The sequence below is a fragment of the Eublepharis macularius genome, chromosome 11, assembly GCF_028583425.1.
Source record: "Eublepharis macularius isolate TG4126 chromosome 11, MPM_Emac_v1.0, whole genome shotgun sequence".
Lineage (NCBI taxonomy): Eukaryota > Metazoa > Chordata > Lepidosauria > Squamata > Eublepharidae > Eublepharis > Eublepharis macularius.
In genome coordinates this window covers 70351493-70367217 of record NC_072800.1, presented here as the reverse complement: position 1 = coordinate 70367217, position 15725 = coordinate 70351493, and the positions used below count along the sequence as shown (strand labels likewise).

General features: G+C 41.8%; 1 protein-coding gene across 1 annotated transcript in view; it reads right to left on the bottom strand.

The window, feature by feature from the left end:
• MYO3A (myosin IIIA) overlaps nt 1–13211 on the bottom strand; it is a 122509-nt gene extending 109298 nt beyond the window's left edge. The window contains exons 1-2 of the mRNA XM_054991488.1: nt 13044–13211; nt 8865–8999 (exon numbers count right to left, since the gene is read on the bottom strand). Coding sequence (XP_054847463.1) covers nt 8865–8999; nt 13044–13211 — 303 coding nt within the window. The remainder of the gene's footprint in view (nt 1–8864; nt 9000–13043) is intronic.
• Between the last annotated feature and the right edge of the window lie 2514 nt (nt 13212–15725).

Here is a 15725-nt window from a genome sequence, read left to right as displayed (position 1 = left end):
CATTAATAGAGCACATAGCCAAATAAAATAGACCTCATAGCTACTCTATTTTCAGCACCATTGATATTTTCAGAAATAATTATTCTATAGTACACTATTTTGTCGTCATTCAGAAAGTGGTTTCAAGTAAAAGCTCCCTTTGTCTATATTGTACATGCCCATTGTTTCCACCCAGGTGGTAAGCCTAAAATTAGTACAGGGAAGGAAATCCACAAGAAAATATTATACACATGGACAAAGGAACGAGACCGCTATCATGTTTTTGAGAGAAGATCAAAGGGGAGGGAGGAATTGGCAACTCCCTTGATTTTAAATAAAGAAAAACATTTTCTACAACCAAGTTCTTATTTATTTACTTAATTTATACCCAGCCAGTCTCTTCAATTGGAACCCCAAGTGTCTTACAACAGTCTCCACTTCTTCATTTTATCCTCATAACAACCCTATGGGGTAGGTTAGGCTGTAGACTCCAGAGTGGGAAATTCCTGGAGCTTGGAGGGGTGGAGCTTGGAGAAGGTGGGGTTTGGGGTGGGGAGGGATCTTAATGAGGTATTATGCTGTAGAGTCCACCCTCCAAGCCAGCCACTTTATCTAGGGGCAATGTTCGCTGTAGCCTGGAGATGAGTTGTAATTAGAGATGGGCACGAACCGCATTACAAGCATCAAAAACCCCCCAAAATGGCAATTGTGACCCAGCGGATCGTGATCGTCCACGGCCAACGATCCAGCGGTCAGGAGAGGCCTGGATCGTGGTTTTCGGGCTCGGTTCAGGAATCCAGACACTCAGGAGCCAGCAATCTCCTGGCAACGGAGCCAGGGGAATGCCTGAGCTCTGTCTACTCTCCTTCTGTCGCCCTGGAAACCCAAATGGAAGCCCAGCTTTCCTTGATTAGCAGGGCTTCCTTCCAACCATGGAGCTGCAAAGCAGTTACAAGTTGGGAGAAGACACCCAGGGGAGGGAGGGGGAAGGAGGTGTTCTGTAGCCATGGGCACTCCAATCTCATCCCTGCAAACCCTGATAGGCAGCTCTGACGGCCAAACACAGACCTCCTGTGTTGCTGAATGGGACCCATGATTATAAATAGCCATGGGCTGGGAACAGCGGCGCACCCCGCTGCGTTTTCCACGATCCACAATCTGGGTTCGGTTCGGGGACGGGAGATGGTCGTTGCTGTTCGGGAATTCAGGATCGTGGTCTGTACCGAACCACTTTCCACTGGTTCAATAAATTTTTTTGGTTCGTGCCCATGTCTAGTTGTAATACTGGGAGATTTTATTTTTTATTTTATTTTATTTATAAAATAAATCATGAGAAGACAAGATTCTCTGGAAAAAACAATAATGATAGGAAAAATGGAAGGCAATAGGAAAACAGGAAGACCCAAACTGACATGGCTTGACTTAATAAAGGAAGCAAATCTTCCATTTTACAAGATCTGAGCAAGTCTGTTAAAGACAGGACGTTTTGCAGGTCTTTCATTCATAGGGTTGCCATAAGTGGGAAGCAACTTGATGGTACGCAACATACACACAGGGGGTGAAGTAATAGACCTCCACCTGAGTCCCTGGAGGGGTGGAAGAGACAGAGCCAACTTCGATAGAGCAATAGTCTGTCATTTCTTTACACATGCTTTGGACTGTGCAACTTTTTTTTTTAAAGGAGAGCATTTGCTGGCAAAAACAATGGGGAAAAAAGAATTCAAATACACACCACTGTCGTTTAGGAAATGCTATTGCTAAAGCGAAACCTAATGGACTTTCCAAAGAGAGATTGTAGTCCTGGGATACATTTAACCCACTTTTGCCCTTGCTAACAAAAGGGGTCTTTTAGATTTGGGGATATTTTAAAAACCTGCTTCACCAGAAAAACTGCTGGGAGAAAAGATCTACTTGGTTACTAAGGGAAGCACGGCTTCTCTCAAACCACCTTCCACTCTCTTTAATTATCCTGCCTAAGTTTCTGTCTGCACAGGAGACAGGATTTGTTACCATTTCCCCCCATCCTGCAGAACAGCTTGCAAGATCCCTTGCAAGCTATTCCTGGGGGCCACGCATCCCCTGGGACTCACTCTCAGTCCAATATAACTCATGAGTTCCTGTGAAGATAAAATGGAGGGAAAACCACTACATAACACGCCCTCTGCTTATTGGAGGAAGGCTGGGATAAACATGTTCTAGACAAATAGATGGTAGGGTTGCCAGCTCCAGGTTGGGAAATTTCTGGAGATTTTGCAAGTGGAGCCCAGCATGGGCAAGAGATAATGCCATAGAGTCCACACTCCAAAACAGCCACTTTCTCCATTTTCTCTGGGGCCTGGCGATCAGTTGTCATTCCGGGACATCTCCAGCCACTACCTGGAGGATGGAAATCCTAAATTAAGGATATGCATATATCACACTCAGTTTATATATTGCAGGGATTTTAGTCTCTGATTCCAAGGCAACATGAAGCAGATCAGTTCACCACATGGCAGAGTATGTTTTAATCGAATGGCTTCTTGTCTGTCAGTATTACTGCAAACAGGGTGTAATTTTTTTCTGCAATGTATTATGACTTGTTAAGATTGGGGTCTTAAATTTTTCCATATGGTTGGACAGAGTATTAGTAATCCATGACTGGTGAAGCTGAGTAGAAGATATATCCTGTGCTACCAAGTTTATTTGAAGGAACAGCTTATCTCCCCTGCTTTTTTTCCAGACATTTAAGATGACTGAAAGTTTGCAGGGTTCTAAAAATGCATTGGTGTCTTTGTTTGTATTTAATTAAGAAACTATACTATAATATTCCTAAAGTTATGTTTGCTTGTGTGTGGTACATGTGTATAAAATTAATTTTGATTTTAATGTATAAAATCTTTGGGAGATTTTTTCACCTTTTTAAAATTTTGCAGTTAGTCACAGGCACACACATCAGGGTTGCTGTTTGAAATAGAAAACATGCCCCATACACAACAAAACAGAAAACAATGACAATACCGCAGCAATGTATGAGGAAGGGTAGGTAGAACTAATACCTTCATTTCATAGCAACAGAACAAGTCTGTAACTAGGGACATTAGCAGACATGTATGGAGCAAGCTATGACATAAGCCCCATTAATTCTCCCACTGGAAGGTAGATTTTCCCTCCAAAATGATCAAGATTGCTTGCTATGGCTGGACAGCCTCTGGTAGCATGTCTCTGGGTATAATTTAAAGGTCTTTTTGTTCCATACTTTAAAACATGCATATTTATGGCTTATATCTCAGCCCAAATATTTGGTAGGGAGAAGCAAGAGCCCAAGACTTCATTAAATGAAATGGCACTAGAGGCTAAGTAAAGTTTAAAAGGAAATGGCAGATTTATTAAATAGGCAGGGTCAGTATCTAGATAGGCTGGGAAAGTAGAGCTGAGGTAAATTTTGATTGTAGAACAGAATAGAATACTTCACAAGCATTAGAAATAATAAACTTCTTAAAGCATAGTTTCAGTAGTTACAGATATTAAAAGTGACAAGTTGGTAGTTTCAGACTTAGGTGACTTTAATAAGGTTCCTTTCATAGATTTCACTTTACACCTTAGCTGTTCTGACTTCAATACAGCACTCTTTTCCCTTTACACCAGACCTAAAGTCCTCCTCAGAGTGGAAAGTTTAAAAAATGTCAGTCAGTCACTGCAAGGGTATGGAAATAAAATGAATGCAGACAGGGTTTTTTTCTTTTAATGCCAGGGATAGCACCATCCCTACTCCCCCCAACATGAATCAGTAGAAAGAAGTGTGCCTGTGCTGAAAGGCACCTACTTCAGGGGTCAGTAAAAATCAAATTTCATGGTCCAATTTACTTGAAGCTGGGAGGGTGTCTTTAGATTAGGGAGAAGCCTGTGCTCTGTGCAAATTTGTTGCCATTATCTGCCCCACACCCGCCAATGGATTTCTCAATGAAAGTAATGGTCCCAAACCTCTGGAACCCAAACCACCCACATTTGAATCCTAAACTAATATCTCCTACATAAACATAAGCAATCACAGTAAAAAATTCTCCTTCAAACCTGAATGATTTTTTTCTTGGCAGAAATCCCTACTTAGGAGGGTGTAACTCTACTTGGTATGTCACTTCAATTCATTTGATACTGTTGTATAATAACCCAATAATATATTATTTTTCCTCTTTACAACCATGAGAGCTAGAAAATTGCAAGACACGACAGACTTGCAGGATTTGTAACTTGGTTGTGAGATTTTAGGTTCACCCTCCATGCAGATTCTTTTTAGGTGTCCATGCATACCAAACAGTGTCATAACCTATTGCTAATTCCTTACCAAACATTTGATTCAATTCTTTGTATAAAGCAGAGCTCACAAGACAATAAAGACAAATCTACTGAGGACGTTTACAGTTCATTTAAATATTTATACATCTTTCCTGTAGAGTTCATATGAATGAAATGCCAGCGCTTGATATTAACTTTTAAAAGATCATCACCAAATAATATAACTTAGTATCACTTCAGGCAGGCTTTAAATTAGCAAACACTGCTGCCAACGGGATCACAATAATCCTCGATGATAATTATGCTTTGGGATTAGCCATTTACAATTAGCATTTTTAATTAACTTCAAGGGGAGCTTTAAGGAAAAATTCAAAGCACAACACTGTCAGAGCTTTCGTGCCAAACTACAAAGAGGAATCATCATATATTCTCCTATTTTATTGTATTAAAGAAACAATGGAAACTAGCGCTCCCTTTTCAGACTCGAATATACATTGGACAGTCTTTTCCCAAAGCAAGCCCACAACAAAGATCACCTCAGAGCTTCCGTTCGTATGAACTGGGAATGAATGAGAGAACTTCTGCTTGAATGTGCCTCAAATAAAGTGTCATGTTAAGAACATATAAACAGCCCTGCTGGATCCAACCAGTAGTCCATTTAGTCCAGCTACTTGTCCCACACAGTGGCCAACCACTTACTATGGAGGGCCAACAACCGGGCATAGAGGCTGAGGCTTTCCCCTGGTGTTGGCTCCTGAGTCCTGACATCAAGATTCAAAGACTTAAAACAGTCAACATGGCTAATAGCCACTGATAGACCTATCCTCCATGAATCTGTCTAAATCTGACCCCGGTGACCACCTCTGCATCCTCTCACAGCAAATTCCATATTTTAATCACTTTTTCAATAAAGCAGTACTTCCTCTTGTCCAACCTGAATCAACTGCCCATGAACTTTATTGGACGCCTCCAGGTTCTAGTATTTTGGGAAGGGGAAAAAAACTCCCTCTATCCACTTTCTCAGCCACATGAATAATTTTATAAAAACCCACTGTATGGCTGCCATACTCCAGGTGGGACTTAAAGATCTCCCAGAATTACAACTGATCTCCAGATGACAGAGATCAGTTACCCTGAAGAAAATGACTGCTTTGGAGGGTGGACTCTATGGTATTATACTCTGTTGCAGTCCCTACCCTCCCTGAACCCCACCCTCTCCAGATTCCACCACCCAAATCTCCAGGAAATTCCTAACCGGTGTGGTGTAGTGAGTGGAGCTGAGAGAGCCCTGAGAGAGCTGTGACTGACCCAAGGTCACCCAGCTGACTTCAAGCAGAGTTGTGGGGAATCAAACCTGGTTCTCCAAATTAGAGGCCTGCCGCTCTTAACCACTACACCAAACTGGCTCTATGTCTGTTTGAAATTACTGGATATTTGAAGCAGAGTAAAGTAAACTCTATCCAAGTTTAGATCTCAGTAAGGATAGGAGACCCAAGGACAAGAAAGAGATGCTGTTTCAGAACTAAGAAATAGCATACCAAGATGCATACAAATTAGGGTGGGTAAAAGAGAAGGAGGATATTAACAGTAGCCTAGTATTTGACTGCTAGAATGGCTGTAACATAGAAGCTAAAAGGCTAGCATTGGACAGAGAATGTCCCACTGCAATGCAGGGTTGTAGTGCTGGGACTACTTATTTATTTATAGTCCGCCTTTCTCACTGAGACTCAAGGCAGATTATGTAATGCAAGATTGCTACAATCAGTACCGAGGACATTTCCATACAGTATCAAGGACATTTCCAAAAACAATGTCATTGGATTTTACAAAGACATAGCATTAGCAAGGATCCAGTACAGAGGCCGTCGTCACACGGGCATCTCTTCCGTTAAATTTACAGCATATAGCGTCCTACCTGTTATCGGCACAGTAACGTTTCTTTGGGTCACCTAACGGCTCTTCGCGCCACCAGCTGTCGACACCGAAGCACTCTGTTCTGTTCTCTCTAACCGCGCAGAAGCAGCTCCTCCCCCCCCCCTTTTTATTATTCTGGTGTTTAATTCCGCTATAACGGAATAACAGCATATAAACATTCCGTTAGAGCAAAACATTATGACCCTTTTGTTTTTCCAACTTTGAAATTATATAAATAGCCCTTTGCCCGCCGAAAACTCCGTGGCTGACGTGATCCCCATCGCTGAAGACTCTGCCATGGCGATTGAGTCATTTTTACTTCAGCAGAAAGTTTGCATTGTGTTATGGCGTTATAAGGACATAATAAAATAAAAGGGGAGTTGCAGGAAGAAATGGATTCTGGGATTGAAGGGAGGGCATAGGACGTTGCGAGGCGAAATACATCGATGTGAGGCATTCACACTGAGGCACAAAATAGCGCAACTATCAAGCACAAAGCAGAAGAGAGAAAATCGCTACAGTGTTGGAATAAGGTGGGTGTTTGCCGGGAAATAGCGCCATTTTAGCGCTAAATAAAAGCCCGTGTGACGACGGCCAGAGTTGAAGAATTGTTGAAACAGAACATAAATCAATTCTAGGACCAACATTAGATAACATGAAGCACAGGTAGTATATAGGAGTACATATTCAAAGCAACAGATAACATGCAAGGCAATAGTGAATAGTGGTGAAGTCCATGGTCCCTAACTTATTACCAAAGCATCTGAGACCCCTACAATACTTCCCTCCTATCTGAGAAAAAAACCTTTTTGAATAATTCAGTTTTGCATTGTTTGCAGAAAGCCAGGAGAGTGGGGGATCTCCTCACCTCCTCAAGCAGGCCATTCCACAGGGTAGGGGCCACCACAGAGAATCCCCTATACGGGCTGCTGTTGATTTCGCCCATGTGCAGGGTGGCACCTGCAAGAGACCCTGTTCAGATGAGCAAAGCTGCCGTAGAGGGACATAGGGAGGGAGGTGGTCCCATAGGTATGCTGGGCCAAGGCCGTGAAGAGCTTTGTATGTAATAACCAATACCTTGAACTGAGCACAGTAACTGATAGTAAATGTCTTCCAAGATCTGTGCCTTCCCAACAAGCATCACTTCAGTCTTGTCTGGGTTCAATTTCAATGTGTTATTTTTCAGCTATTTCACCACAGCTGTCAGGCAGTGATCTAAGATTTCTACTGCCTCCTGTGGGGACCTGGATAGTAAACTTGTTGCATCTTGGGATCCTTCAGTGCAACCCTAAGAATGCTTTCCTAGGAGTAAGCCTCATTGAACAGACTTGAGTAACATTCTGATTAGATTTGCTTAGGATTGTTCTCTCTGCATGGAGCACTAGTAATTTACTGAAGCTCCAATACATACGACAAACCAAACTTCTGAAGCTAAAATATATATCTCACCAATAAGAGACACAGAGAGAAGAAATGTCAACATATTCGATGTGAATACAATGCGTTTTGGATCAATGCATTTTGAGTTGAAGATTGGTCTTTTGAATCAAGTGACACTGTTTCCTAAAAGGAACTGCTCAAGACAGTCACAAACTTTCATATGCACACGAACAACTACCTCAATCAATTCTTTCTAGGATATGGTTTTAGCTACCCCAGGAAAGAGGCTTTCTGGCTCTAAAGCCATCAAGACACTCTCTCTCTCTCTCTCTCTCTCTCTCTCTCTCTCTCTCTCTCTCTCTCTCTCTCTCTCTCTCACACACACACACACACACACACACACTCACTTTTTCACGTGAAGGACACTTGATTGTTTTCGCAAGTTTTTCTGGGAACTGAAGTCCCTCTCCCCCGCCCCTTTTCCTTCTGTTCCTTCCTCTCTCTGTTAGAATCGCTGCCTGAAGAGCCAGAGAAAGCCTGCGGCAACAGCAGCTTTGGCAAATCGTTCCTCCAGTCACAAGCCTGCTCTCAATGATCTTTGGGGGCGGGCAGCTGCAACTTTCTCCCTTCCCTGGGCGTCCTGCTCAACTTCACCGACATGTCAGCTTTCTCCAGAGTAGCTCCCTGGGAGCAAGACGATTTGCAAAAGCTGCTGCTGCAGCTGGCTTTCTTTGGCTCTTCAGACAGCGATTCTAACAGAGAGGGGAAGGAACAGAAGGAAAAGGGGCGGGGGAGAGGGAGTTCAGTTCCCAGAAAAACTTGCGAAAACGATCAAGTGTCCTTCACGTGAAAAATGTCACTTGTAGCTTGGCTCTGACACACTCTCTCACTCACTCTCTCTCTCTCTCTCTCTCACTCACTCTCTCTCTCTCTCTCTCTCTGACATGTACAGTTACTGCCGGAAGTTATACAGATCACAACCTTACCTATGGCGAGCCCTCAGAAAGCCTTGGATGGACTGGAAGTAGAGCATTCCGATGACTACTTTACAAGTAACCTGAATCACTTCAGCACTTATGGCCTGTAAAAACCAAGCCTTAACGTTGCTTCTAGAAAATCATCATAGGTTCAAACTTTGGCACATCTCACAGACAGGAAACCCAATCCCAGACAGACCTTTCCATGTGATTGTGCACTCAAACTTACTCTTACAGGCTTTATGTTTGCCTATCATGAAGATCACCTTGGATTATGGAAAGCCAGCAGTCCCTTACAAACCTAAGAGAGGAGATCTCATCCAATATGAAAAAATCACCTACCTCCAGCACCAGCCAGAGCTGATCCCCATCCTTCACATCTTTTTTGTAATAAAGTCCATAAAACTTCACTACATTGGGATGATCAGAGAGCGCTTTCAAGATGTTGTACTCAGCTTCAATTTCCTCATCAATGTCCTAGGGTCACACAACAAAAGCAAGCAAACAGGAAGTTAAAATGGCATCCATGAAAACAATCCCCCATTCTGAAGATTTAGTGACTAAAATCTAAAAATATTGAAAAAAAGAAAAAAAATTACAATGCCAAATTACAAAAATGTGCTGTTATGATCAGTTGTAATGTTTTGTACAGTTCAGCTAAAATGCCTGAGAGAAGTTCAGTGTTGATGCTTGCAGTCTCTTGCCAAAGGAAGGCAACAAGTCAGAGACAGACACACAGACACTTGGAAAGGGAGTGCTGGAGGAAGAATTTGTATCTGAAGGGAAGATGGTTTTTTAAAAATCCACCTTAGTCCAGTTAATGCTAACTGCATGTGTTGCGACTTCACTGCACAAGCCTAGGTTGGTATTCCCTGCGGGATTCTACAGTGACTGCCTTTAAGAGAATGTAAACAATAAAAACACCTTTTCTTCTAAAGGTGAACACTTGAGTCTGTTAACTCTGTACTGTAAATTATTCAGATGAGAAAAGTCACGCTTCTATCTCTCATTCACCTTTCTGTTTTGATGATATCCTAACGTAAAATTTGAGAGGTAATAAAAAAAATCACGTCAAAAGCCCAGAAGTGAATATTTCAGCGTTTTATCGATTACAGCATAAATGGGTGGTAATTATTTGAAAAAACACACAGCATACTATTGATTCTCCGTTTTTCAGGCTCTCTCCAGCTTAGCATTCTGGAAGGCAAATGGAAACTGCAGATCAAGTGCCTTTGCTGTTCATTGCAATGGCTCCCTCTGCAGCCACTAACAATTCCTTCTTTTCTATAGAAGAAAACTGGAAGTCTAGTCAGGGCTTCTTTGTGTGTGGAGGTAGGGGTTATGATGACCAATTCTGTACTAAAAACAAATTTGCATGCTTGTATGACCATCCCACAAACCTAAGGAATACATCTGAGGACCAAGCTACACATGACGAATGACACTTGAACAGCAAGTGTATTTCTCCCTGTTCACTTGCCCTCCACTCAATCCACTTGCCGTTCAAGTGTCATTCGTCATGTGTAGCTTGGCCCTGAATGTAATAACATATGAAAATCAGGGCACGACAGAACTACGCATGCAGATTCTTGCTACCGGCACATTTTCGATCTTTGAGCGTATTTTGGTCTTCTGTCTACTCACATGTGTCAGAGAAGGGAAATCATGGGACAGTATGAACAATCTACCCCAGAAGGTGAGAGTATCCAAGGAGAAAGAGTAGATTCCCCATAGCAGAACTAGTACTTCTGGTTATGCAGCCAAACCAAGTGCATCACAATCTTTTGTGTACTTCACAACCAGTCCCTAGCCCGCCCTTGATACTGCTCAATGCCTGTTTGCTGTACTCTCTTCCACTTCCCCTCTGTAGTTTTCAGCCTTGGTCCAGAGGCTATGGGCGCTATTCTTCCCTAAGAGAGGAGTATTTGATAAGCAATTGGCCTTCCTTTGCCTCTCACATGTAAAGCATCTCTTTCAAAGAGGAGAATGAGAAGCCCCTGTTGAGAATGGCATTCCACTATTCCAGTTTGTGCTGGTGGTTCAGAACCTTTGCTTTCCTCGGTTATCAATAAGAAGCTTTCCTGGTCTCTTCCCATTGATGACGGTAGCTGAAAATAGTTATTCATTTAGATGAGCGTTGAGTATAAAGAAAAAAAATCAGCTCTTTCTCTCTTTAGAGAGACACCACAAGATGCTTTGATGCATTTAAATTAATTTCATGCAGATGATAATCTCGTATGAATGAATCACTAACACATTCACCGACATACATTATCCGATGGATGGGGAGGAGTTCAATTCTTTGGAAGCAAAACTACAAAGAACTTGCAATTTGCAAGATACTTCTTCTATCTGGTGGAAACTCTTTATGGTGGGTTTCCAACCACCCATGTGTGGAAGTTTTCATGCGTTATTCTTCATTCCTGCAGCTCCTTGTGATCTCTGAAAAGATCATTATTGGGACTGCAGGATCCATGTGGAGGAGTAAGCACGTAGGTTGGTGACCTGGAGCAAGGGGGGGGGGCAAGGGAATTATTTGACTCCTTTCTCCTCAATGGAGCTGAACTTGCAGAAGGAAGATGAACTATTTCATCCCCTTCTCTTTTTCCACTCCAGCCCATCCAACCCACGCATGCATTCTTCTGTGCAGATCCTATAACCCTGGAAATGACCAGAAGGGGCTGAAGAAATGGAAAAGAGTATGAAGAAACTCAATGTTCCATGCACGGAATGGGAAGCTACTACCAAACGTTTTGAACTTTCGTATACTGCAAGCCCTCACATAAAGGACACTGTCACATCATGTTTTGTCAATGGTTGACCTTTTTAAGAAATGTAAAGTCAACAGACCTTAGAAAAGCTGAGAAAGGACACACTTAAATGACATGGAATCTAACCTTGTGAGCCATGCAAGTTCCCTCCACACATTACCCTATTTCCCCATCAGTATAGGAGGCTTCAAGCAGATACAAAAATAAAGAGAATGCACAATACTGGCAGGCAGAGAGTAAACTCTTAAATAACAAAAACACCCCATTAGTATGTGTAAACATAAGTTAATATATTCAATTAGATACTAAATCAGCTTTGTGCCCTTTTAGTATCAATTCAGCTATAGTCTGAGAGTACTCAACATGGCTCCATCTCTCAGACTGAGCAAGCCTAAGCAGCTGCCTTGGGACACAGCACATGCATCTCGAAGCTCTAAGCAACAAGGGAGTGTAACTAGATAAAGGAAATAAAGCTGATGAGAACAAACTATAGACCCAATAGGTCTGAAGGCCAGGTAGGTAACAATTCGGTATATCAAGAGACAGATGCAAAGAAATATAGAAAACATAAGCCACCAGAAGCCAACCTTCCCCCCTCCCCCTGCAAATGTCTTGCTATTATTTTGAAAGATCAGGCTTTTGGGGTGTGGGGAGAGTCCTACTGTTTTAGGACAGCCAATGAGAAACCATTCTTGCACATACTTGATTTTCCAACCCAGTGTATCAACGGCGATTCAAGAAGGCATTCTTGGTTTGAGAAATTGGAGTAAGACACAGTGGAGGAGGTATTGTCTTAGGAACCCTGATATGATATCATGAACACCAATTCCAACCCAGATTTTTGACTGAGCTGATACATGCATGAGAACAAAGCAGTAAGAAGCTCCTATCAACCCATACTAGGCATGAACAAGCCTCCCAATTCTGTGTCACAGAAGCTTTGATACTTGTAAATTAAGAAGATAATGTCAGGGTTGTCAACCATTATGGCACTTGAGAAGATGCAGTTCTAACCAGAGCTCTGTGTGTGTATGTGTGCAGAGTGCTGTCAAGTCACAGTTGACTTATGGTGACCCTGTAGAGGTTTCAAAGCAAGATGTCTTCAGACGTGGCTTGTCATTGTCTGCCTCTGAGTGACAACCTTGGACTTCCTTGGTAGCCTTCCATTCACATACTAACCACTGACCAGCTTAGCTTCTGAGATCTGACAAGATTGGGCTAGCCTGGGCCACCATAGTAAGTCAACTGAAGACAATGAGCTTAAAAAGGAATATCTCTGCTTAGGATTGCATTATACAGCACCTAAACTATCAAATTCAACATCGTGTAGAATGCATTACCATGAATATCCATGTGTGTGTACTGTATGAATATTTATGAATGTCCAGCCTGTTGTACTTTCACGTTAGTATGGGGAAATCTCAATGTGTTTCCCCTTTCCTGATACTTTACTTGAAGATTACTGACTCCACATGATGAATTTGTGACTCAAAACAACTAGCATATCCATGTTCCAAGTCAGCGCTCAGGTTAGCCAGCAGTTCTAGAGATGGTGGTATGTGGAAATATAATTTTATTTTTAAAAAGAATACTACTGCAGTGTTCATGCTCAGGGGAGGAGGGAAAAAACCATAGCAGTAGCTATAGCACAAAATAATTTACATTGCACATTGTGTTTGGGGGAGCCTATTTTGATAAGAGTGCAAGGCAATTTTGAAACAGCCACAGCTGGTAACTTAAAGTCGCTTACGTGAACTGGATCCAAGATTTTGACCGCTGCTTTGCTCCCATTTTTCTTGTTGAATACCTTAAAAACTTTGCCATACGTTCCTTTGCCGATAGTCTCAGTTATTTCCCAGGTATCCGAAGGATCGGGAAAGCTATCAAACATTATTGTTTTGCCAGTTAAGGTCTGCATCTCAAATATTAATTCCTAGAAACAAAACCAAAATTTATGCATTGAATCCATAATTATAAAAAGTTGAATCTCATCAGGCAAGCGCACACACTTATAGTGCTTTTTTACAAAAACAAAGACCAGGACAGAAAAAGGGCCATTATGACCATACTTACTTGCTCAGAACTCAAGACCGCCCTACTCTTACCTTCCTCTCCAGCCCCTTTTTTAGATTAGATGCAGAGGAGTAGCCGTGTTAGTCTGTAGTAGCAAAATCAAAGAGTCCAGTAGCACCTTTAAGACTAACCAACTTTATTGTAGCATAAGCTTTCGAGAATCACAGTTCTCTTCATCAGATGCAGTTCTCTTCGTCACATGCATTTGACAAAAAGAACTGTGATTCTCGAAAGCTTATGCTACAATAAAGTTCGTTAGTCTTAAAGGTGCTACTGGACTCTTTTTGATTTTTAGATTACAGGCTCTTAGGGGAAAGAAACTCATCTATCTGGTGCTTATCAGTCTCCATAAAGCACTGTATAATTTATGTTTGTAAGATCTAGATCCTGCCCCTCAACAAAAAAGTTCGGGGGTGGGAAGGGAGCTTACAAATAAAAGTACACAGTAATTAAAAATGCAATGCAAACATTAAAAATGATTGAACTAAAATGATTGACTAAAAGCAGCACAGAATAGTGAAAGAGTACAATATAATGGTCTTTCTTCTATACCCAGAACCCGCTTAGCCTTCAAGTGCCCTGGCCCCAAGAGGTGATAGCCAGCACTTGGAAGTAGGCCTGGAAACAAACTGGTCGCCAGGGCAGTTGACTGAGAATTGGCAGGACGTGTTACTTCAAGGCAATGTCAGTCAACAGGCTTGCCCACATTTTGCACCAAGAGAACCTGCTGAATAGGCAACTCCAGAAATATTCTGCATGCAGTCAGACCATTACTAGGTCAAACACTGCCTGTCAACAGCACACCAACTGAAGCCAGCAAAAAATACTAAAGGCACTGCATATTGATGAGGAGATCTGCATCTCTATGTGCACACTCAGATCTATCAGCACACCTGTGTCTTTAGGAGTAGCGGAACCCCAGCCTGACTAGGGCAACACTTTGGAAGCCTAACTGGCCAATATCAACACCATTTTAAATGGATGATCTTCAAGGGTATTTTTTTTAGCCCTCATCTAGTCACTAGCGGAGACTCTCCACTGCCTCACCTGATTCCAATAAAAAGGAGAAATAGGTTTGGTTCTAATCTGCGTATTGATGATGCCTCACTCCAAATTCCTGAACTTTCTCACTCGATGGGTACATATAGGTATTAAAAAGCACGAAGAATAAGATGGAATCCTGAGGTCCTCATAACATAAACACCATGGGCTCAAGCAAGTAACCCCCCTACCCTACCTTCAGAAATTGACTGGCCAGATAGGAATGGAACCCTGAAAGCATAACTCGGGGTTCCAAGCCTCATTTGTGTCAATCTGCCCAAAAGGATTCCAAGATTAAAAGTATCAAAAGCTACAGAGAGATCTGGGAGAATCAACAGGGACACACAACCCTGGTCTCTTTTCCAGTGAAGATTGTCTATGAAAATTGTCTATGGCCAAGTAGGAATTTGGACCTGCATTTCCTAAGCCCTTGACTGGCACCCTAGACACCATACCCAGGCTAGTTTAGCAGTGAATCTGAAGTCCTCCATTCGAATAACCACTGCTGCCATATATTTATTGGGTAATCTTTGGCTAATCACCTTCTGTCATAGCTTCAGCCCTCATCCGTCTGCAATATGAGAACAATGCTGATCTACCTTTCAGAACGGTTATAAAGATTACTGAATAATAAAATTATGTAAGATGATTACATAAATAAATCATACAAAATGGAGCATCTGTCTTTTGGTATACACGGACCTTGCACAAAGATTAGCAATTAGTGAACAAAACCCGTCTCTTTTCTTTCTGGTGGCTCTCAATTATTGTAAAAAATAGAGAGGAAATAAGGGTAAATTTTCAGCAAGTGAATGCTTAATCAATATTTACAAAGAACAAGCTAGATCACAAAGTTTAAGGACCTTTTAATTTTCTTATTACAAGCCAATGAAAATTTACAGTGTCAGAAAAATCAATTCAGTATTACATTCTCTGAAGTTTATTTGTTAGAACTGATGACAACAAAGAACTGGGTCACCAGTAACCCAAGATTGACTTGCTTTTCCTGCAACTGATATCCAAGTCAGAAATTACGGCACAGTATTAGATAACAGCGCAAGAAAGGAAAGGCCCTTAAACTAAACAACTGAACATACTTAAAATGAGGCTGATCCTACGTCTACGACAGTTTGAAGCTCTCCTCCAACAGGACAGCCACTTAAATTGGAGGAAGGTTGGATCCATACCAACACCTAGCCCTGAAGAGGCCACTTAAATGACAATTCATCTATCTAGAAGGAATCTAAAGCAGGAGTTACTCAACACGAGACTTGTGATTACATTAATATGGGTATATTAAACTTACAATGATTTCACT